At 41.4% G+C, this 25,588-nt stretch overlaps 1 protein-coding gene and 1 long non-coding RNA gene across 4 annotated transcripts in view; one reads left to right on the top strand and one right to left on the bottom strand.

Moving 5' to 3' along the window:
- ugp2b (UDP-glucose pyrophosphorylase 2b) overlaps positions 1–25,588 on the bottom strand; it is a 46,820-nt gene that overhangs the window by 13,590 nt on the left and 7,642 nt on the right. For all 3 annotated transcript variants that reach the window (XM_050071717.1, XM_050071718.1, XM_050071716.1), the window contains exons 4-5: positions 11,318–11,503; positions 3,040–3,173 (exon numbers count right to left, since the gene is read on the bottom strand). In XM_050071717.1, coding sequence (XP_049927674.1) covers positions 3,040–3,173; positions 11,318–11,503 — 320 coding nt within the window. The remainder of the gene's footprint in view (positions 1–3,039; positions 3,174–11,317; positions 11,504–25,588) is intronic.
- LOC126407056 (uncharacterized) lies at positions 9,881–12,759 on the top strand. The gene is made up of 3 exons (XR_007571753.1): positions 9,881–10,053; positions 10,264–10,318; positions 12,067–12,759. It is a non-coding gene; the product is annotated as an uncharacterized LOC126407056 (long non-coding RNA).

Here is a 25,588-nt window from a genome sequence, read left to right as displayed (position 1 = left end):
TTTTTTTTCCATGCAGGCTGATGAGGCAACAAGCCAGTAAGTCCAAACCATCATCAGTGCGTGCATTAAAGTGATCAAAGGGTTTCTGAGAAGGATCCGTGTCAGGTTGAGTTAACAAACCTCGTCATGAGGAGCAGCACTGAGTGGGAGCTGGCTGTGTTTTTGGCAGATTGAGGATATTTCAGAGAGCAGATGAGCTGGTCAGGTGAGCGGAGCTGCATGGTGGAGGCACGGAAGCCTTTTTTAATGGGGGTTTAAGATCAGCTGACTGTACTGGGATGATGATGATTCAGATGAGTGGTTTTGATATGAGCTCATAGACTTCAAAGGTTTTATGTCCGCTCAGACCCAAGAACATTTTGTTATGTCCACAGAAGTGTTTTTCCTGTCTTGGATCCAATATTACTGCCTCAGGGGGAACAGTTATTGTTTCCAGAGTACACAGGGACATGAATAATATCAAAGATTCAGTTTCGGTGTCAGTAACCGTTGAGTTGTTAAACTGATCTCAGCAGTGAATATTCTCTTTTTAAAACCTCCTCTTAAAGTTACAGAACAAGACACTGTGTTTTTAGTCTGTTCTCATCTACTCATTGTGGTCAATTACTTTCGTTTTATCACCTGTCCTAAAAATATATCTTTTTTTATTTCTAGCTATTTCATTAGCTTAAATAGCTACATTTAGCTTGATTAGCATTTAAAATAAACCTGATTTGTGAGATCTTTTCAAGATACAGTGACTGAGAGACAGTTTTGAAGCCCAGACACACCAAATTGCTATTCACTCGGTGCATACACCAAAAAAACCTTTCTTGCTTCAGGGTTTAATTCTGCATTATGTGGCCCACTGAAGCAGTCTTTCTCCTGCTGAGAAACACTGCTCCCATAAATATTTAATCAAATTACCACCAAGGTGATGTCAGCACAGGTGTCCTGGCCTAGTAGGTATTTGAAGGTGTATCTCTGCATTGCACTTTGTCTGATGAACAGTGTGTAACTTGAACCATCACCTCTGTGGTGATTTAAATATTTATGGGGGTATAGTCTCATGTGCCGACTGTATTTTTTTTTTTCATCTCTTGTCCAGCACCTAGTTTCTATTGTCTTCATGTGCGTGCTTTTGTCAACTTTTCATAGACTTGACACTGTGATGATTTCACTGGTTTTCACATCATTTTTCTTGACTTGAAGAAAGTTTTCAAAATATCAAACCTCCATGGATCAAAAATCCAGAATACAAAGAGTCATACGTGACCTCGTCTGCAGTTTGAGGTGTGCTGTCGACAGTTTTACAGACGTCTCTTTTATAATGGTGGTCTGTGGAGAAAGTGCTTTTTGAAACTCCTCATCATCACTTACAAAGCTCTCCACAACCTGGCTCCCCCCGTACCTGTCTGAGCTCCTCCACCGGCACACTCCCTGCCGCACTCTATCAACTAACCACCACACCTGGGGGGACAGGGCCTTTTCCATTCCTGCTCCCACCCTCTGGAACTCATTCCCTAAAGACATCAGAGACTCCTCCTAACTCTCCACCTTCAAGAAAACCCTCAAAACACACCTTTTCAAAACTGCCCAAGACTTCTAAATTCAGTGTACTTTGCCCTTTCTTCCCTCTGTACCTCCCTACAGATTTCTTTTCTTTCTGTTTGTTTGTTTGCTGCTGTCATTCTCTGTAAAGCATCTTTGAGTATCCTGATTAGCGCTATATAAATCCAATTATTATTTTTGGGCTGCAGGGGATGTTTCCCCCCCTGCAATACCAAAAGTGGCCACTAGGAAATAATTGAAAGCAAGGCTGAGTGGCTTTCATGGGGGCCTAGCAGACAGTGGTAGTCTGTATTCGTCATTCAAAAAAGGAAATGGGAAGACCAGTGGGACGGACTCAAGGCGATAATTAGCCAGTTAGCACATTGGCAACACAATCTGATGCTAAAAGAATTATCGTGGGCTAACAAACAATAACACAAACAATTACAAACTGTTTCTGCTAAAGAGCTCAATGACTAAAAAGCAAACACTTCTATTCCTCTTCTCGTGCGCTGAGCTGAACTGCCACTCAGAGTGATTTCACTCACCGACGAGCTCTGCTGTCTGTGACACAGATTCAACAAGCTGTATTGGCCGCAAAAAAGCAGACAAGGGCCAACTAGTGCCAACGGTGCGAGAAACACTGCCATTAATAATGGGGCAGATGCTCACCGACGGCCTGACATTGACCACGGGTCGACCATCAGTTTGGTGTGTCAGGGCCCTGAGACTGTTTATTCATTCTGCTCATCACTTTGGGAACCAGAGGATTTAATTTGGACACCAAAATAATAAAATTGTCTTTTCAAATTTGTCTGAGTGATAAAGCAAATTGTTGCAGATAGTGTGATGAGCAGGTGAATTTAATTGGCCTTTTAGAAATTACTCTCACATCGCAGACTTCCTTTTGTTTTCCTACTGAGTGACATTTCAACTCTTCTACCACTTTCCCTGTGCTCACATTAAATCATGGCGCGACAGTATCTTCCCCCACCACCGCTGCCACCATCGCTGCTGAAAACTGCTTTGTACTACACTCCTTCGGGCACATGGAACATACAAGTGCTCTGAATAATTCAAAGGGAAACAGTAAAAAGCAAGTTCCACTTGACTGACAAATTGGAGACACTACGTCATTAAATATTAACGGCTCTCTCCATACATTAAATGACATTTCCTGTCTGGATGCTGCTGTGTTTCTGACAGATCAGCAGCACACAGCACGGGACTGCCCACTGGCTACTCAGACACTGAATACACACTGGCTCATTATTCAGAGTTCATTCAGTATGTTTGGGTTCAATGCTGCCAGCTGTGTTAAAAGTGTCGAAATCTGCCAGTAATGACATGGATTTAATGTTTTCTTGAATTTTGGATTTAATATCTGGTTTGACAGTAAAATAACCTCAGGGTCCCCTCAGTGTCGATGAATATAACCGTGTATCAGGAGTGTTTGCTCTGCACCCACTGTGTCTCAACTTGACATTTACTCTGAGCACACTGTCTCACCTGCTCTGGTTGAAGGTGTGTATCTTGACGCGGTGGTGTGTGTACTTCTGCAGGATCTTCTTTGTGTCTTCATCTGTGTTGAAGGAGTTCATGAGGACCAGCGGCACGTCTGTGTCATACGTCTTGTTCAGGTGCTGCAGGGCAATAAAGAAACTAGAATTACCACCTCGGGGTTGTTTGCCTCCGCCGACCAGACAAGTTACAGTTTACATTCATGTCTCCCCAGACACATATAATACTGTATATGCAGGCCTTCAAGGTATTCAGTAAAAGGTATGTGGCGGAACGTGGATGCTCTTCACCCCTGCAGTGCATAAGCAGCAAACAGCAAACAGCTTAAAGATGGACACCCAAGACTAGTGTCACCAATTCAGTATCAGACCAGTATCTGACTTAAGAAATTCTGATTTTGGTTACTCTAAAATTAATAGCCTGTCTGTACTTTTGGTTTTCATGCAACAGATACTTCTCTAGTTTAAACCCTTGTTTAATTTCGACATATATATCACATGATGTTATACTTTTAAGCTCACTTTGCCACTTAACTGATCTTTTAGCCTCGGTTCAACAGTTAGTTTTAACCAGTTGATGATGTTACCAGAGGTACAACAAGCTCATTCATCCAGTATCTGCTTAACCCACAAGACCCACAGTGACACATATACACCCGAATTATGCAGGCTGAGCAAATAGTTGGACACTATTCAACTAAGTTTAGTTTCTTTACAGTCTATCAGCCTCTCTCAGTAGCCAGTAATTCTCTTTTTAACTGCAATGCAGAGCGATATCTTCCTAACTCACCATAGAGCATATTATATTATATTTTTTTGGGCATTTTTGCCTTTAATCCATGGACAGAAAGGGAGAGAGAGAAAGGGAATGACATGCAGCAAAGGGCCAAAGGCTGGAGTCGAACCCAGGCCGCTGCGGGAATAGCCTTTCACATGGGGCGCCTGCTCTATCCACTAAGCCACCAACGCCCCTGCAGGTTGTCATTTTAACTTGTAGGATATATTTTAGAAATTTTAGATGTAGTCTTTCCAATATATCTATTCTTTCAAACCTCCACGCTTCACATGTATAAAACATAACTGGTGTGACGAGCTTGTCAAAAAGATCATGTGTGATAAATGCGAGTAAATCAAAATTTTTTCATCATAAATGTCATCACTTCATCATTTTATCCTGTTAGATATTTCCATTCCACCAACATTTCCAGGAACTTCTATTTCCGGAATTTATTTACCTGGGTAAAATAAATCCTGGTAATCTGTGTGGTTTGCATTTCCACCGCATCTCAATGTTCTGGGAAATTTTATTCAAATCAGGCTGATGACGTAGAAGATTCGGCGTGTGCCCTATGTTTAGCTCCCCCAGCTAATTGGCTGGTAACATGGTAACATTAGTGATGGTGGAGAGATGAGGGGCTGTTTGTCTGTTAGTTGTATGGATTCTTGAGCTGTGGCGAAGTGAGGTCACACTGACCTTTACCTTTGACCACCAAAATTGAATCAGTTCACTCTTGAGTCCAAGTGGATGTTTGTGCCAGATGTAATGAAATTCCCTCCAGGCATTTCTGAGATATCGCATTCATGAGAATGAGACGTGAGGTCACAGTGACATTGAGCTTTGACCAGGAATCTCTAATCAGCTCAGACATTTGTGACAAATCTGAAGAAATTCCCTGAAGGCATTCTTAAGATATCTCGTACAGATGGAAGGATAACCCAAAAACATAATGGCTGTTGCTGGTGTGGAGGCATAAAAACAAACACAAACTACATACAGGAAATGTCAGCAACCCTTAGCATAATTTATCCAGTGAAGAATTACTGAGCAGCAGCATCTTGTGCAGCAACACAGCAGCAGACAGGAAATAAGTCACAGCAGTTACAGAGGGGATAACAAAGTTAAAGGTGCTACGTTTGGTAAGGATGTCAAGGATTTGAGTAAACATTTGTGCATATGTTTAGGTAATGCCAAGAAAGTCCAAAAATATACTTAAAAAAGTCATCCAGATTTTGAGTTTGATCATTATGAGAACAGATGTAGTGGTGCATTAATGCTATGCTATTGATATCGATGTACTATTGTAAGGAAATGCAACAAGAGACAAACAGGACTTTGTTTAAGTGCTGGGCAATTAAGCAAAGGTAATTTTAAATTAGAATTTTGGCTTCCATGAAAACAAAATGATCAAGATGAAATGATTATTGCGCAGCGTTTCATTTCACAATCCAGTTTCCAGGATGCTATTTCCATCACAGCAGTGCGTTCAGTGTTGCCAACTTTGCAACTTTCTCACTAGATTTAGACTTTTCAGATCCTCTTAGTGACTTTATTTCTAAAAAGTGACTCGCATGTTAAGACTGTTGTCGTAATTTCTGTAAGTTTGTGTTTCCGTGCAGTGGCGGTGATTGGCGGATTGTTTAGGTCCTCGTTTGTGATTGGCTGCAGCCGAGGGCATTCGATTTTTAAAGGGCCAAGATGGCGGTTGCCGGCGAGCTAGCAGGCATTCCTCACCTTCCTCCTCTCCCAACCGGCCACACATTGTAGTGTTGTATTATTGTATAGACTGTTGTATAGTAGGGGTGGACTGCCAGTTTTGTTACTAACACTTTTTCTCCTGTTTATTTAGTTAGGGAGGTAAGCTTTATGTCATTTGTTTCTTATTCTTTGATAAGGTTATTTACTTACTCCCTGGACAGGATTGTTTTGTTTGTTATTTTGGCCTTAGACCACCCTGACGTTATCATTTCACTTAACTCTGTTATTTAATTATTATAATAAATTCACATTATTGATCATTCCACACGTTTGTGTCATTGTGGCTACTTGGGACTTGGGGAAGATGGGGCCTTTCATGTTGTGTCTCAGACACCCCTAGACTGGGCATAACAAATTTAGCGACTTATTCAGACCAGAAAAAAAGCCAGGAAACTTTTCCTATATATTGTAATTCATTTTCTATGTATGCTTAGAGTAATCACAGTCCACTGCTCTTTCCCCAAAAGCACAAGGTCTCTCCCTCTCCTCTTGTGCTGCATTTAAGTTTGTATTGTTTTATTGTTTTCAGTTGAAATACATTTAAAGATCAAGAAAATTCACTGTTAAAAATACAGGTTTTTTTAGGGGCTCAGTAAATGCATGGCGTTACCAAAGTCCCTGAGTGATTGTGTTAAATAATCTTGATTAAGATTTTTTGCCATAATTAAGCTCTTTTTGTACAGATTATATTGAAGATAAATTAATTAGAACTGCTATATAACATTGGAAAACAGGAGTGTATAGAAAGCAGGACATATGTGTGAATGCAGGTGTGTATGTACAGTATATGCATATGTATATACACATATACTGTAACATATGAATGTATATGCATATGTATCTGTAAGTGCAGTTGTGTATGCAGGTATGTATACGTTCATGCAGATTTAAACAGTATATGTGCTACTGTTTCTTTCTTTCTTTTTGTGTGGAGATATTTAAGATAATTTTGTTTTCAGTGCAATAAAAATGATTTATAAAACAGCTGAAGTTGAATGTCTACAACTAAAAACCTTTTGTTGCAGTGTTTGAGAATCTTTAAGCATAAATTTAGGTGACAGTTGGAGCACTTGGGCTTCTTTTTTAAAGGAGTGAGATTAGCTGACATCACAGCAGCAACAAAACACACTTCCCTGCATCAATATAACACGTAATGAATACTAAGAACAACAGCTAAACAGACAATATTTCCGAAACTTGATTGTGTGATTAGGATGAATACAAAAAGAGGAAAAAACACCTGAAGAGAAATGGAAGCATTTCTTTTTTCTACCTACCAAGATAAGAGAAAATTAAAGTGAGTCAGGGAGGAGAATAAGAAATGGGATATGAATCAGCAGGGTGAAGCTGACGTGAGGAAGTTGCTAAAGAGTTGAATTTCCAGCCTGTAGCAGAAAACAAGGAGTGATTACACTTTACTAAACTCCAGCTCTTTTTTTCCAGTAATAAATGCAGATGGGTGTTGGCCGGATTTATGTTTTATGCAAATGAACACTGACCTCTCCTTTACGAGAGTTAAAGGAGTTGGCAAACTGTGCGTGACTGTGTATAATTCCCCACACCTTTCTGTAAAACTGTCGTGTTACTTCAGGATGTTAAAGACAACTGTGAACACCCCTAGTGCTCACACACATTGTACTGCAAACAAATTAAAATCCCACTAACATGCTTAATAGCATGTTGACAGTGGATGTGTGGAGAGGAGGGATGACGGTGACTGTGAAAGCAAACCGCCCCTGACAAGTTGCCCAGTTTGACCAAACAGCCAGTGCTATTGTGCAGTAAGGTGCATCTACTGGATCTTTAAGTCACTTTATGTAGAATCTGCACCTTATTATTGCATTTTTTTAAACTTTTTTTCCCCAGTTTTTATTGCTATAAAAGGCCTCAAATAACAGCTTCTGTTAGGCTCAACCTACTTTTGATTTAAATCCCACCCACTTCCAGCACAAACCCTGCCTATTCCAAGTACAGATAATTTAGTTGGTTGAATAGATACAGATACAGATAATGGTGTACTAACTTATCCTACTGACTAGTTTCTGTTGTTGTGTGACTTTTGGAACCAACTTAACCGTGTCGTTTCTGATGTCTGCCTGTCCAAATTGGGAGCGTAAGATCGATAACAAACAGTTGTCAGTGGCGTCTCAGGCTGCTTTCACACCTGCCCTGTTTGGTTAGGTTCAATCGAACTATGCCCAAAGGTTTGTTTGGGCAGGTGTGAACACAGCAATCACACTCAGGTGTGCACCAAAACAACCAAGACCAAGACCGTTTGTGGTGAGAACGTGTTCCGACCTGGATCTGAACCAACTGCAGTCACATGACATATTGTTTGGGTTAAACNGTTTGGGCAGGTGTGAACACAGCAATCACACTCAGGTGTGCACCAAAACAACCAAGACCTTCTTGAAGAGGTGGTCTCGGTCCGGCTACAAACGAACTCTGGTGCGGTTCGTTTGTGGTGAGAACGTGTTCNTTTCTCACACAAGGCATTTGATCTGGTCCGCTTGTAAATGCTGCCGTGAGAACACGAACCAACTCTAGGCAATTATGCAACTTTGCATAATTAAACAAAACAAAATTAGTCCCTTATTCAGACCAAAGCAAGACAACTCTAGGTCTGTAAGCACCCTTAGTCATGAAGGATGCACAGCAATGTGCCTGGGCAGCGCTGCTATGCAAAAGAAGAGAGAGGGAGAAACTCAGCTGAGGAGCCATGGACTGTGTTTATTCTGTGCTGCATACATGGGAATGAAATAAAATGCATTTGAATACATTTCTTGCTTTTACCTTGATGGTGTGAATAAGTCGCTAAATTTGTGGCTAAATTGTTCCCAAGTACAAATCCTGTGTTCATTGTTGTTTCATTACTGATTGAAGGAGTGTGTCTGTCATGGCGAGTGCTTCCTCCCAATGAATGTGTTTGAGGCAGCAGCGGGGCCAGACTGATTCGTCATCAGGATGGTCTCACCAGACGAATGTGACCGTGCCCTTCAAGTGTTTCTGTCAGTTGGACTGTTTTTGTAACTTTGAGCTGCACTCTTTTAAACTTCCATGACTCAACTTGTTAATTAACACGTATAAACGAGACAGTCGCACAAGAAAGCGGTAAATCTTCAGCAGTCAGGTGGCACCATTCCAATAAACCTGAGTGTTGTCCAATCTTCCACATCTACTCTAAGTGTGTATGTACAGGTCTCTGCACTAAAATGCTCCTAAATAAATATGCATGAGGGGCGTTCTCACACAGGAGACCCAGTTGGGGGTCGGTGTGTGTATGGGATCCATTGTCTTTCTTTCTAAATGGGCCAATTCAGTCAGGAGGTAATCTGACCAGACCTGAGCAGAAAATGGAGAGCAGTGACTCGGACACAGAGAGCAGTGTGCCGGGAGGAGAGAGGCGTCCCATGAGGCTGTTATGAAACACACACAAATACCACGCGGCCACACACCCTCTACATAAACTCAATTACACAGTGCTGTACACACCGAAGTTCTGGCATCATCATGGTCTCTGACTGACTCAGGACAGATTTCTTTAACCTCACTTTAACTCCCCAAAACGTGAGCTTGAGCATGTGATGCTGTGGTTCTCATTTCTTTATTTGTGAAGCATAAATTAAGTTTGAGCCAACATAAATGAATCAATGGATTCGTTGTTATACTGATGTATGGAATCCGTATTTTTAATGTCATGTCTTGAAATATGTTCAGGTGCAAACAACCACAACCCCTCCAGCACACAGTCTTCTCCCTGCCAGTCCCACAGACCTGCGGACATGCACACCAACAGATCCTCTTTCACTACAACTTCCCCCCAGACATCACACTGAGCTCCTTTCAGAAGACCTTCAGGTCTTTTTCCAAAAAAACGCACGTCTCTCCCATGGCGCCTCGGATACATAAACTAATAGAAGCCTGTGCCTGGAGGATGATTCACCTGCAGCGTGTCGTGGGGAGAAAGACAAAGAACAAGACATATGCTTGTAATTTTCTGTTTATGAAAAGAAGAGCTGCCGTTATTCTTTCCCCTGAATCCTCTGACGTATTTTTCTGTACTTTTTGAGTTTGGGGTGGTAAAGAAAAGTCAAAGCTCCCCTATGACACACACACACACACACACACACACACACACACACACACACACTAATCAAACATCACTACATCAGGGCAAACAACCGTTCACGGATCATACAAGTGTTACATCAGACAATACGTCCCTTTCTACTCCTCTGCTCCGCCCATTAAGACATCATAACCACATCATACAGGCTTTTGAGGCGGCCGGCAACCTCAGGATCAGGCTGCATTCACACCAAATCAGCTGTCGTAGTGATAAGCCTGCAGAGCCGGGCGGCGGTGTGGGAGTATGACTTAAATGGCCCATTTGTTGAGGTGTGAGGGGTGGAGACCAACTATAGAAAGCCAATCTCCTCATCTGAGCGACATGAATATTTGTCTTCGGTAAGTTTGTTTATGTTGACTTAAAAGATCTGTAGAACTGCTGTTGATTAGCGTAACTGTAGTATCTTTACTGCCGCAAGAGACACACATGCTCACACACACAAACTAACAGAGTTCTCTTATTTGTAGGATAGTACACACAAGGTGTTATTTCTTTTACTCGTTATAATATTCATCAACAGAAAGAGCCTGTATGACTTGTTCCCACAGACTGCACTACGTGATTGGCCACCGCAGCGGGACGTCAGGTTACATTTCTCCAAAGGTGATTTTAACCCTTTTAATACTGCTGGTTCAAGGTGGGAATATCGCACTGTTATGCCACAGTTGGTGTGTCTGCACTCTGGACAGGCAGGTGAGCAGTAAACCATGAATGTAACAGCAAATAGTCAGTGTGAGCTACAGTTTGTCAGAACCGCCAGACCAGTAAAGCTACTTCAGCGGTACATAGAGAAATTGTCTCTCATGTTCTTTGTCATCTGCTCTTCTGATCAGCCTTCAAACTATTGAGAACGAATATCTGCTAATAACGATCGATCGGTGCACCCTTATCTGGCGGTGTTCAACTTATAATCCTCGCTCGTTCTCGACTCTGGCTGCTCAAAGCAAGGATAGCGAGTTAACTGTGTATGAGTAGATTTCATCGCAGCGCCACTGCTAGGGGAAATACTGCTCGTGTTCAACTTAAGTAAAAATAAAAGACAACTAATCAGCACCACAGGTGGGACTAATACTATTGACAAACTGAAGCTGAGCTGTAGTCAAGCAGTCCACGAGAGCCAATGAGGAGTGATAACAACAATGGCGAACGCTGTAGACAAGACAGATGCTGCCCTGAATCAACATGTCTTTTCAATATCACCTGTCATTGTAATTAGTTTGATTTGGCTCTGCTCCACTCTTAAAATCTCAGCAAACAGGTATGTTGGCACGGCTTCATATCAGTGTGGACTACACTGGTCCTCAGTGATTGGTCAGGGAAAATTAAATCCTCCTCCCCCAGTGAAATCGGTTAGAGTGGACACAGTGCCAGACTGAAGATGGTAACAGAGTGTAACGAGTTGACAGTTCTGTCTGATATCAGGCATAAAGGACCTCTGCTATCATAAAAAACTCCTCAGTGAAGAAAATGACTGATGGCACAAAGTTTCGGTTCTTTGTGAACAGTGGCAGGTCACAGTGGTCTTTCCCTATTCAAGTCTTTTACAGCATTCACTAAGTAAAATCTGTAAATCAGAGCCACTGAACAATCATGTTTTTGTACCTCTATCTGCTGCACAGTGAGGTCCAGGAAGGTGTTCTCGTTGCGGACACTGATCAGGCTCTTGGGGCCTTTGCATCCCATGCTGGTGCCCAGGCCTCCGTTCAGCTTCACCACCACCAGCTTGTTCAGACAGTCAGCCACATTGTTCGGCAGGCCTCGGCCAGCGACCTTGTCATAGGGCTGGATCTGGAGGAGAGGGAGAGAGAGAGCGTCAGGGAAACAGCAGCTGTAGCTATGAAGTGCTTTTAAAACCAACCACTTTACAGATCTTATAATTTCTTCTCTTATTTGTCTTTTGGTGCAAGTGATTGCTGCTGTTGAACATTTTTCAACTCTCGCAGAGCACAGAGCAGAATTCACACTCAGAGCCTCGTCACACTGCTGGCGTTTGTGGAGTAGTGTAAATACATGGCGCTCTCATTGCAAATAACCAAAGAATTATGCTGGCCTCTGGTAAAAAACACTTTGGTGATCATGGCAAGGTGTGGTATGTGTCCTGTCCTCATATTTTGGGGCATGTTTTTGTGTGAATGGTGCAGATAGTAGCATTAATTATGATGATTTAATGCACAACACAGCCAGTTTCATATGTAGTCTTCAGCACTTCTGGTGGCAAGGCAGTAAAAACCACTGGAGTATGGAGTGTGTCTACGTGTGTGTGTGTGAGGCCACGCTACTAGGTCAATACTACAGTTCTCACATCAGCGTATTCACACATTATGTATTGACTTTTTCATTCTCTCCCACAGGGCAGGAAGGAGTGAAGGGAGGATGTGAAAGAGGATGTGACCGTTTAAAAAGAGCAAACTGCCAACATTTTGTGAACCATGGACACTGGCTCGTTTGGATGATGCTGGCACCTGGATCATGATTGCTCCTGCTGCTCGGGTCCTGCATGACGCCCACTGCTGCTGTTATTATCATTAGTCATATCTCTGTAATTGTTATAGTTCTTAATGTTATTATTGTTCTTGCTGTTCATTTCTGTCTCGCTGTCCCTTTCTCTTTCCCCGTATTTATGTGTATCCCTTTCTGTCTTTCCCTCCCTCTCCCCCTCTGTGTCTTTCACTCTGGATCTCCCTTTTTCTCTCTCCATCACTCTTTCTCTCTCCCCCTCCTTCTCTCTATCCCTGTCTTTTGCCCTCTCTCCGTTCCTCTCCGTCTCTGTCTCGAGTTCTGCTCGAAGTTACTGCTACTTTAAAGGGCGTTTCACTTTGCCACTGTTGCGTACGTGCTCGCTCTTGGTGGGAATTTCCACCATGCGTGCTCATGTCGCAAACAGTTGGGTCTCTGTAAATTAGTCTGGACCTGCTCCATACGAAAAGTGTCCTGAGATCATTTTAGTTATGATTTGGCGCTCTATAAATAAACTGTCTTGACTTGACTGGGCTTGGTTTGTATAAATTCACAGGAATTTCATCATCAAACTAAAAGTGAAACAGCAGCAGGATCCGTTTTCGACACAAAAATCACTGCCTCCCCACAGTTGTTGTTTGTCTCCTCAAGTTTCATTCAGCGTAATTGAATTTTATTCTTTTGGGAATTTTTAAAATCAAGTTTAAAAAAAAACTGCGAGCAAATGTGCAGAAGCATTCAGGGACAGCAAACTCTAACCAGATGTCACAACAGCTTTTTGTTGTTAGGAAGTGAGTGAGCGTGTCAGTGTTTAAGTCCAGCTCTGTGTGTCTCGAGATACAACAATAAATATGTAAGTGATTCTCGATGGTGTGTGCGTGCGTACGCATGTGTGTGTTTGGAAAATGAAAAGGCCAGGAGGTCATCCTGTGTCCTTTCCTGCTAAAAGCACAAGTCACCAATCAGTGACAGCAGAGCTCCTGATGGAAACAGACGCTCTGTCCTGTGGTGTTTACCCTCTCTCTCTCTACTGACTCCTCACCCCCACCACATCACACCACATGGGGGCTGAGGCCACAAATAAAACAGACAACTTTGACACAGCTGCCGCTCACTCTCTGTCCTTCGCAGAGATGGGAGGTAATCACGAGGGACAAAGGATGTTTCACGGTCAGAAGTTGTAAAAAAAAAAGGAAGAAAATGTAAGAAAGACAATGTATAGACTTATTAAAAAGTAATCCTCTCGATCATTACTTATGACTATGAGTGTGGCGGTGTATTTATGTGCAGAGAGCATGAGGCAACCTCTGGGCCTGACAAGTGAAGCAAAAAACTGCAGTTTCTCAAATGGCCACATGAGGCTGGCTCCAAAGGTGAATCCCCACAGACCCCCATGTTAAACTGCCCAACTTTACAGCAGACATAAACATGTTTATAGCCTGGTACAAAAATTACTTTGGTCTCTATAGCTATTTTCTCCATTTGTGACGGTTTACATTTTATCAAGGCTAAAAGTTAAGCATAATTAAAGGTGAAGTCACTTTAAGCGGCAGGCTGCGAGGCGTCACCTTAAATAGTTCCAGTCACTCAACCACCATCGCTCATCCCCAAGTCAACCCTATTCTCAAACTATGGTCATCTTGGGTCACTTCTGGCTCTGAAAAAATCCAAGATGGTGATGGCCAAAATGCCAAACTCAAGACTTCAAAATGAATAGGAGATCCTGAGCTTTCCTTGGCACGGCACTCCGGTGAAGTAAGGACTTTATAAAAAGGCAGCGATCATGTAGTAGTAGCAGCACACATCAAAGAGAAAGCTGCAAAGCTTGTGGACATTGTGCTAGAAAAAAGCAAATATAGTGAGGCAAAGCAGACAAAGCTCGTTCCAAAACAAGAGTGAATCTGGGACTTTCAATCTGGGACCCAACAATCCCTGTATAGTAAACCTTTATCCGACTGGCGTGAAAGAAATGCAAATGACTGATAACCCTTGCTGTTAACCTGCACTACAGTGTTAGCTGACACAAATCCTTGCAGGTACTGGGAAATAAAAGAGAGAGTAAGCAAGAATTTAAAGGGGAAGGAAGAGGGCTTTGGCATGTGTGCAAAATGTTTTTCAGCTGGGATCCCCATCCTACCCCTGTACCCCCGGAGTTACACAGCTTCCACTCACAGATGTTTATTTCCCTTTCTGGGCAACACAGATGGGGGCTGCTTTTTTGTTTCCTTGTGTGTGCCTGTGTGAGAGAGCCAGACCAACCAAGTTACCACAACACCCAGCAGCCAGCAGGGAAGACCTCTTTGACCGGGCTGCTGGATAAAACTATTAATTCCTAAGCTATCAGTTCTTGCACAAACTGCCGTGTACTGTTTCTACTTCTCACTTTGACTGACTAGCTGCTGTCAGCTGTGAGTAAAGATCTGGATGAAACCCACGGGACATCTTTTCTACAGCAAAGAGAGCCCAGCCATGGATTATAGTTCTGGATTGACACAGATACAAAATGTTATACAACTAAAATATGGTTTGCACAACATGTTAATCAGCATCAGTGGAGGAGGGACTACGTCTGCAAGACTGGAGTCAAACACTGTTTCCACTTAAGTGCAGCAGCAGCAGCAGCAGCAGCACAGATTTGATGTAACTAAGAGGACTGTGTGGCATGTTTATCTTGTTGTTGACTTAACAACAGTAGTTAGAAAGTTATTATACTACTCCCTGGACGTGACATGAACCAAATCCAACACAGTTTATCCTTAATGTTCTTCAGACATCTCTGCAAAACTTCAAACGAGCACTGATTGCCTATCAGACGAAATGAGTTTCACTCTCAGAGAACTCTTCCTTTCATCATTACACATAATGGCACTGAAATTGAAGTTGTTCAATCTTATATATATCTGTGAATTAGGTGAGATAGAAGTCTCACTTTTCAATCTCATGAGGAACAACTGGCACAGAATCTAAAAATAAAAATTGGTTTCTTATATCAGGAGAAGTGTTTTTTTTTCTCTTGAGGAAAGGAGAAAGATTGTGCAATCGACCGTAGAGATATCCTGCACTCTCTCACTGCTCATTCCACCTTACAACAACCTGATACAGTTCACCACTGCAGTGTTTGTAGTGCAGTAGTGTTTCACTTATTTAGTCCAGATCATTTCCATACATCCATTTTCAACCGCTTATCCAAAGTCAGGTCACATGGGCAGCAGGAGGAGCAAAGTATTCCAGACGTCCCTCTCCCCAGCAACACTTTCCAGCTCCTCCTGGGGGACCCCAAGGCGTTCCCAGGCCAAATGAGATATGTAGTCCCTCCAGCTTATTCTGGGTCTACTAGTGGGACGTGCCCAGAACACCTCTAACAGGAGGCACCCAGGAGGCATCCTGATCAGATACCCGAACCACCTCAACTGACCCCTTACGAAGCGAAGGAGCAGCAGCTACTCCGAACTCCCTCCGGATGTCTGAGCTCCTCACCCTATCTCTAAGGCTGAGCCCAGCCACCCCACAGAGAAAACTCATTTCAGCTGCTTGTATCCGCGACCTCATTCTTTCAGTCACTACCCAGAGCTCATGAACTATGGTCCAGACCATTTGATTCTAACAAAAGATTTTGTCTTATTTAGAACTGTGACTATTAATCGATCGAAAGAAGATCAATCTGAAACTATTCTGATAATCTTTCTCAACAATTAATCTGTTTTATTAATTTCATAGACTTGCAAAACAAAGTTCAACAGTGGAAGAGAAGTGAAACATCTCAACATACTTTCACATCTCTCCATCTGGTTCACGGCCCAACAGCTCCACCAGTTACATCTGGCTTTTATCTGAGGGCTTTGACTCAAATACACAATGATAAATGCCAGTGTGGATTAAGTGCCCTAACTTGTATTATATTTTACAGAAATATCTGGTCAATTATGTTTCTCACAACAGCAAAAAGAAGCTGTCCAGTATATTAAACGGAGGGCATCTGATCTTGAACCATTATACCTCCCAAAATACTAAGAGAAGTTTATAATTTTCACCAAGTTTCACCATCTGCTTCACGTTTGCCATCTAGTTGCAGCACTAACTGTCATGTCAGAATAATGCACATCTTAGTGGCTGCAGGAGAGGATTTTACCGTCAGCAACGTAAACAGTATTAGCAGATGTATCAACAGTATGAAGATCTCTTGAGGTTATTACAGGGCAGTATTCAGTAGAAACTACAGAGCAGGTAAATCCAGCGCTCCCTCTGACACAGATGTTTAATCTGATTGTGACACACCTTAATTCCAAACCTCAGACAAGGGAAAACGAAATGGTATGTATGTTAATGAAGAGCACACGGGATAGTGGTTGTTTTAAGTACTTCTGAACCTTGACAACCTGGATTTCCTATGGATGTATAAAGAGAACTAGATACAGTGTGCATTCTTATGAAGGCTGCTCAGCGCTGCATGAAGCCAAAAGGGCTCAATTTCCATAGTACTAAATCACCCAGGTCTTCCGTGTTGTGGGGCCCATAGAACAAGTGCACTAGAGACTTGCGCCCAATGTGAGTAATGCATGACAGTTACCTTGCTTAACTGCTGTGGCTTGCATGCGTGCTGTGTTCCCACAGAGAGGAATGCTGCTGTAGTGCTGCAGAACCTGCTGCTATAACTACTGTATTTCCACAATTAAAAGCCGGTACTCCACTCAATTATGGAGAGGTGTAAGCCACTGCACTGTCAACAACACAGTCAGGAAAATATTTCACAATAAAAAGGCCTGGTGTTAACAAATGTAGGGATTCTGTTGACAGAAACTGTGTCAGAAATGAAAACAGGAAGGTTGAGTTAAAAAAAACAAACATAATGCAACAATAAAGACATTTAAAATGTCATGAAAGGTTGTATAATGTCAATATAATTATCAAAACACCATTTTATAAGTCTATTTTTACTGAAAACCATGTACGTGACAGAAAAAATAGGCAAGACTCCTAATCTCTAGATATAGCTGCTCAATGCCTTAGACTTGGGTGCTCTTCTAGATTTTTTGATAGAAAAAATGTTTGTATGTGTAACAAGGACATAATTCAGCATATTAATTGGCACTATCCACATGTCTACTAACAATATCAATGAGTATATTATCTGCTGCCCATTAAAAGAGCTCCATCTCCTTCTTCCTGCGTCTTCGTCACCACTGTTCTCTCATCAAGATGCCCAAAATATACCAATTAATTATTGCTGTGGCAGGTCAGTCTGTCATCTCCACTATCCACAGTCACGAGTGGGCAATCTGTGTCAAAACTGGCTATACAGACTAAAAAGCTCCTGCATTATTAATTTGGTCGGAGGAAGATTTTGAATCCAGCAGCTGTCTTTGGCAGTGGTTGTTAAAGTTTTTTTTAGTTTACTTTTCTTTCTGCTGCTTCCTTTACTCTCACTCACTGCGTTGGGATGCTGCCAAATGATGCATCTTTACCCTCACGCTCACTCCTGCTCAGCCTGTTTCTCCATCTCATTACTGTGCGTCACTGTCATTTTCTATTTCACTTAATGTTCCCTGTTTCAATACTTGTCTCGCCACTTTCCTCTCCAAAGCTCTAATCTTCTCCCTGCCTCCGACTCTCTTTATGTAACTCTCAATTTCACTGTAAAGCCTCCTCCTTTCGCACTTCATTCAGCTTTTCCTGCTCCTCTCGCCATCTTTAATCTTCTCCATCTCCCTCCCTCTCCCTCCCTCGCTCTCTCCAGATTCTGAGCTCGTAAAAATAAACGAGGTGGCTCAGAATTGGGAAGTGATGCAGTTACTCTTCACTTGCTACAGACTGAGGAGGGAAAGACAGATCAGGCTTTGTGTTTGTGCGTTTGGTTACAGAGTCCAGTGCCAGGCCGGCAACTGAGGAAGATTTGTCAGTGGTCAGTGAGACAGAATCAAACATGGTCAACAAACGCCAGGCAGAAACATCTCAGGCATGAAACTGGTTGAACCTGTGAGATTTCTTTCGACAGAATATTTGGACCCCAGGTTGTATTTCACAACAGGAAGTGCAGACATCCTATTGGACAGCAAATCTTGTTTGTTATAACTGGTGAGCAAACGATTGGGAGTCTCAGGAATTACAGGTTTCCTTCCTTCCTTGAGCATATCTCAAAAATCTGAGTGTACTGATAAACAGTTATTATGTTTTAATACGTTATCATGTTTATACTTTTCTCAGCTACGTATACTGAATGCAACACGATAAAAAAAAACCTTGTACGTCAGCAATACTTCCTGTCAGGTGGCTGACAAATATGAATGAGTGTAGCAGGTTAAATGACAGCGGGCAGGAAATAAGCAGATTTTTTAAAAATGTTTAAATCTCAGGAAAATAGTTACAAAGTTTATCTTTACTATTTGCTGCTATGGTCCAATCAGTCAATGAATTTTTCATTTATTGGCGACCCAAGAGTTAATCTATATAGCACTGATTAATGAGTTACTTACTACTAAAAACGCCATTAAACAACTTGTAAACTCTTCATCAAGGCCACCGTATTGTTGTATTGAGAAGTTTCACAATTTTTTTTTATCATTCTTTTTATCATTCTTTGTGCACATTTTTTTGATTCAATCATTTTAGTAACTTCCAAGGTGATGATTTCATCCCCCTGTGAGGTTCTACAATAAAGTTTTTGCCATTTTCCTTGTCAATAACTAGCACTTTCGCATCTTCAGGCCTCTAAAAATCATTTAAATTAAACTTTTTAGTTGCTGTTCATTGTTGACATCCATATTAAAGGGACAGTTCACCCCAAAATTTGCAAAATCAGCCTTACTTGTGCGCAGTGAGTTGACGAGTTGATTAAACATTGCTACTAGGGTTGGAAATTAGCAGCAGCCAACATCCAAATGCTGGATTTGCTTCACTCACCAGCCAAAAAATATTGCAAATCTATTGAGTGGCTGGTAGATTTTGGAATTCACAAGCCACAGAGGCAGGTGAGCAATAAAGTTAAATTCCAACCCTGGTTGATACCAAAATTACTAGCCTGTTAAACTTACTACAGAGGACAACAGGAGGAGTTTGGATCAGTCTGCGGCTGTGATCATCAATGGCCCTCACTCTCTTTTTTTTATATACACACACAAACACACTTTGGCACTCTCAGACTCAATGGATGGACCGGTATGAGTCTGCAGCTGTCCACAGCTGGACGTTCATTGTGGAAAGTATGTCTGAGCCTCGCCCACTGGCTCACATCAGCTGGATGTTGTCTTGCTTGGCTGAATGAGAAAGGAGCTTTTGGGAGAGCCTGGACGTATGAGTGTGTATGTGTGTCATATGCATGCACACTCATTCATGAGTTACAGCATGAGCGTGTGTGTTTTTGAATGGAGATGAGTACGAATGTTAAATAAGTAAATCAATGTTATTTGTTAACTTTTATTCATTAAGTCTTTGTCATGTTCTGTAGGATAATGTGCAATGTTCATAATGCACAGTGCCTTTTTAGTGGCATTTAAAATATGATATGGTTATTGAAATTACGATTAACAATTACAGATGGTTCTTATAATATACACAATATTTTTTTGAACAACCTAACCTTAAACTTATAGATCAAATTGTGCTCATTGTAGCTATATACAAGCTACTCTAAGTTTACACTTCTGTTTGAACAGCAGGGAATGTAGTCGTTACGAACATCACAACTATTTAGATATCGGCCGTAGAGATGTCTGCCTTCTCTCCGATATAATAAAACTAGATGGCACCCTGCTTGTGGTGCTTTAAGTGCTAAAATGCATTAAAAAAACTCAACAGCAATGTCTCTTTCCAGAAATCATGACCCGGTTACTCAAGATAATTCACAGACCTTGTTGTGAGAAGTTTAATGAAGGAACTATTTTCTTTCTAGTGAACTACACTTGCCAACCAGATCACGGCACAGAAAGAAGTGTGCATCTACTGCTAACTCAACTAGCACCACTGAGCTAGCTAACATTACAGCTAAGCCGAGGAGGAGGGCATTAATGTTCACATCTCGCGCTCTCATGGATGAGCCTCTCGTCCATGAAAAGATGCACTCTTCCCTCTGCTTGGTGATATGATCACCATCTAGTTCCATTATATCTGAGAGAAGGCAGACATCTCCAGCACCCGGCAACTCACACCAAATCAATCTAGATTGTCAAATGGCACTCACGGCAAGAGAAACAATATGTATTTTTGATTTTGGGATAATAGACACAAGCAGACAAATCAGAGAACACTGTCAAGTCATCATTTTCCCCAAATACATTTAGCACAGTTGCCTGGGGAAGCTTTTAATACATCAATCTGAGTCACATCAGGACATTTTCATATTCAAGTGGTGCTCCTAAAAGTTTAATCTTAGCAAGGTGGAGAAACTGTAGGAACTCTCTTATAAAAACCCACAATATATTCAAATACGTTCCTTTAGAAACGATTGTTTTCATATGTGAGCTTCGGTCATGCGACATTTAATGATAGAATATTAAAAATGGTCATGAGTAAAACATAAAAATCATGTTGTGTGCATTCAGACACAAGATTTAATAAGTGACTTTGCTGTCAGGGTGTTAAATCATGGACACTGACACTAATTCATGCCAGCTGATTAAAACTAAAACAGGGTGCATCATTATTTGTATGTAACACACTCTTACAGTATGTTTGGCCTCAGCATGTTTGTAACCTCATTTCACCCCTAAACAATCCACAGCTGCTCTGTTTTCAATTATCTTGTGAGTCATACTTTCTACCATCACAACAAAATAAAAAATACATGAAGATAAATAAACCCATTCTTCTTTAAAGAACAAACCGCTGCAGTGAGACGGTTACCAAGGAAGAAGGACTGAGCGAATTAAAAATAAATGATCATATCTGGGCACGCAAGGAATTTCATCATAACCATTTCCCTCTTCTCCAGTTCTTCACATTATATGCACTGATATGTTTGGCTGAGTTCAACAAAAAGTCACAATGGAAGGAAAAGAATGCACGAACTTTCTCAGGGTTTGAAATGCAGCCTGCAAACCAGCACTCATGTACGTCTGCTGCTCCATTTACTTACTGGCTATTCTCAAGTGCTGCCTCCTGACAGCTATTGACTGACACGTAACACTGCGTTCAGACTTCAAGGATCCTCCCCTGAGATCAAACTGAAACCGATATGTATGCACTTTTTAAAAAAAAACTCCATTTCAGTCTTGTGCTTTGAAGTTCACACATAACATAGAAACCCAGTGTCCAGGAAACTGAAGCATCCCTTGTGACTGACAACTAAGGAAGGCCTACACAACAAGCTTTTTTTTTTTTTTTTTAAGGAGCAGAGAACAAGGAAATCCTGCACAACCGCCTCGCAGAAACACTGATGACTTGGCATTCTGATTGAATTTGTCGGTGACCGACCCACAGCACATTCAAAATTAAAGTTAGACTCTGTGGTTTGTCTGGTTTACTGCCAGCAGGAGTGAATGTAATAGAACGTAATAGCTGCTGGGCGTTTTAGAGTCGGTTCAGATTACCTTTCAGTGCGGGAAACATACATGACACAGCCTCATCTAATCTCTGAATCCAGACGATACAAACGATCAAAGATTCACTTAAATAATGAATGAATCCAACATGAAAATGTTACTCAAGCTGTCTTGTAGCAGGGCAGAAAGTCTGCAGTGGAAATGGTTTTATTAGATACGGACAAGGAAAGTTTTGCTTTATCTGCCCTAAAGTTGTCTGCACAATAAACATTTTCCATGGCATCAGAAACTTGTAGGAGAAAACACAAACAGCCCGGGGTGACCAATCACAGTTGTTGTAGTCAACTTGCTATGATGAAATGAGTCTGTCTGCCTGAAACTCACAGCAGCATGTGTCACATGTCTCGTGCCTCAGAGGATACGTTTGGTATTTTTTCAATCTGGACCCTATTTCCTATGTTTCTGTGGCTAAGTGACTAATGGGATCGACAATTTCTTTAAACTGGTCTAGTATTGAGAAAGAGAGCTGCAGACAGCAGCGGCGAAACAGGCTGCTTAATCTTATTATTAACTTATATATTTTTGGCGGGGCAACACAATGGTTTGAGTTGAAGGTGTGAGAAAGAATAGTATCAGTAACATTGTTAACACTGTGCTACATTACAGAGAAATACAAAACTGTACTAATGAACCTTCATTAATATAGGCCTATATTTTATCTACAAGTGCACGTCACACACTGAGCGAGCCGCCTGTTAATGACGCTGTGGGCTAATGGGCATGTAGCTACTTCCATGTTTCAGATGATACGTCATGTTTGTAGTCGACCAATGAAGATGAGTTTACATATCACCTTGGGTTCGTCCTTCACCTTCTCAAAATGATCCCACACTTTGGATTTCCTGCCCGACATGTTATTAACTAGCCTGTGGAATAACCGCAGGTACCAGCCCTGGAAATTAACCTGACTCCTGTCTGACTGCTGAGCGTGGACACTTCCTGTGTCTGCCCTTTCAAATTAAATTCCCACATGGTCCAGTCGTATAGGTTTTGATTTATTTTGACAGGGCAGAGCTCCTCCTGGAGTCTGATGGGTTTGTCGATAGTGATTTTGCTGCTGTTTCTATTAAAAAAAAGAATCACCCTCTCGAATAAAAAGGCCTCTCTCTGTAGGGATCATTTCCTTAGTGTTGTCAGACACTTAAAATAATAATCAGAACATGTCAGTGGTAAAAACAAGCACTTTTAGTGGATGTCGATAGATGGACAGTGCACAAATGCCTCCAGTGGGAAAGTAGGGTCAAGGCTGATAAAAACCAAATTTACTCTTTAATAATCTACCTTTTAACCTGATTAACCTGAACTTATTGTACCTTTAACAATCTCTCTGTGGCTCTAAACACTTAACTCCTTTCATCTCACTGGCTGAAATGTTGATTATGATGACACTGCAGCTTAATCTAATTCACCACTCATGTCACTAACCCCAGAGTGACTCCAAAAGAGCACGGAACATTTAATTTCATCGTTGGTGGCCCCAGTGGGACTCAAACCCCTCTTGACAGTATTACTGCTGCACTCATGCGATCGAACAGTTTGTGTTTATGACTTGCAAATACTTTGTCCGCTCCAGCAGTGTTCCACACGGCAGTGGGATGGAACAAATGGGACACAAGGGACAAGAGACAATGGGCACGTTGTTCCATCTAACATGCAAAAGGAGTGCTCCAACAGTCGAGGTGTCCTCAATCACACGTTATCTAATCCCGTGTTACGTGGAAACGAATGGGTGCAGATGTGTGGCTTTGATGCAAACAAATACTTATACTGGAAAATTTTGGTTTACAATCTTCCGAGTAAAGATTCTGAAAGTTAACCACATAACAAAATAACTTACTATGAGCCAAAAGTGTAATTTATAGTACTTCAATAAAACAGATGATTTACAGTTTTGTTTGTTTGAGTCAACCAAAACCCAGAAACAATTGTCAAGTATTCAACTGGCCATAATGAGAAAAATATGAAATAAGGAGCCATCATTTTTAAGTCCTTACGCTGACTAAACAATAACAACGCCAGACGAATATATCTAATAACTCCAAATGGATTTCAGCCAGGAATCTCTGGGCTTCCGCTATTCAAACTTTGATTACACACAGAGATTGAGTGGCAACTGGCATTGATGTGCCTTCAGGACACTATAAAACTATGGACTTTGATGTCACATGAGCTTATCAGTCAGGCACATTTTTCTGTCATGGAAATGTAGATAATAAAGGGAGTTTTCCATTCACACGAATATTGGCACATACTTTCTTCTGTGAGACTGAGTCCTGTTTTATGTTGTATTTCCGGTTGTAAACCTTTGTACATCCTGTGGTCAGTATCTGGCACACTGCTGAAGAAAACTGCATAGCTTTTCAATCTTAAAAACATACATAGTTTTGCTTATTTCTTATACTTTCCACTTTTTCTATTGTAAATTGTTCATTTATTAGCATGCCTACTGACTACTTTTGCATCATTTTACATTAGTATATTGTTATGCCCCAAAACACCAAGACAAATTGGTGCATGTGCAAACCTACTTGGCAAAAACAACTGCTTCTGATCCTGATGTGTGATGCGAAACATTGTTAAATAGGATATTACTGTTGTATTAACCAAGCTCAAATCCCCTGTTTGCCATCAATCAGTGTTGTCCAGGATATTACTAATACTGTATGTTTACTGTGGTGTGTGCAGCCAGATGATTAAGTGGAGCAACTTCCTAAATAGACACAAGATGAAGAACTGTGGTATAAAATGTGGACGATATCAAGTAAAACAACAACAAGTAGAAGTACGGATGAGCATCATCTCATCTTTTAAACGTAGCAAAGCGTTTGGCATCATCTTGCTTGATGCATCCTTCAGCTTGAAGCCTGGCGCTGTCTCATGACAGCTCATCATGATGACTGACAGGTGCTGGGATGAGAGTTTGATCATCTGAGCCTGCGACTAAACACACACGACTGACTCAAGGTGAAAAGCTGCATGCGGTTGCTTTCATTTAGCATTTTTAACCTGCTTGGTGCACCACGTCTGTAGCCGCCAAAGACGAGACATGTCGTATCATGATGGTGTAGATTTTCAAATGTAAAGGCGTCCAAAGGTTAAATCTGATTGTGTGTACTGGTGACACACTTGGTTTAGTTATGCAAGACTTATTGAGCAATGTTGAAGTCTGACATGAAGCAGACTGTGATTCTCTGCAGCTCCACAGCTAAAACGTTTTTACTGCCTAAGTTCAGCTAAGTTCAGAAGGGCATTGTGGCCTTCCACAAAAATATCAAGCACAACCCGTCATCATTAACCAATCAAATGCTTGCACATCACAGTTGGCTCCCCTCATGATTAGAGCAGCGTCATTCTGCCGTTTATCTCGCAGTCCTTGAGAATGAGGAAAAATGATTGTAAAAGTGATAATGTTGCAGAGTTATAAAAATCTGCCTCACAGTATTGGTACTCTGTTTAAGCATCTGATAAGCCTTCAAAGAAGTGTGTTACTTAAACTGGACTTCCTGGATCGTAATTCATCACCTCACTTGCACCTGTAGCAACACGCCTTCACCAGCACAGCACATTGGTTACAGGTTATTCTCGTTTTGTACTGAGTGTTAATTAAATCTTTGTGTATTCAAGAAATTTTCAAACACGGAAGTAAATAGTGATCAACTTCCGTTTTTTTGTGCGTGACTTCCGGTCAGCCGCTTTTCCTCATGCTTTCCCTTACCGGAGCTAACTGTGCAAGCTAATTTTTTTCAATTTTCAGTTGTTTATGTTAGTCAATCAGTTAGTTAGTTAGTTAGTTAGTTAGTCTGTGTATTTTGTATAACGTTAGATAACTGTGCCCACGTTTCCGTTATAACGGAAATTTATTCCCTCTAAACGCGAATAAATC

Source organism: Epinephelus moara, chromosome 19 (assembly GCF_006386435.1).
Source record: "Epinephelus moara isolate mb chromosome 19, YSFRI_EMoa_1.0, whole genome shotgun sequence".
Taxonomy (NCBI): Eukaryota; Metazoa; Chordata; class Actinopteri; order Perciformes; family Serranidae; genus Epinephelus; species Epinephelus moara.
The sequence above is the reverse complement of the archived record's forward strand: the minus strand, read 5'-3'. Positions and strand labels throughout refer to the sequence as shown.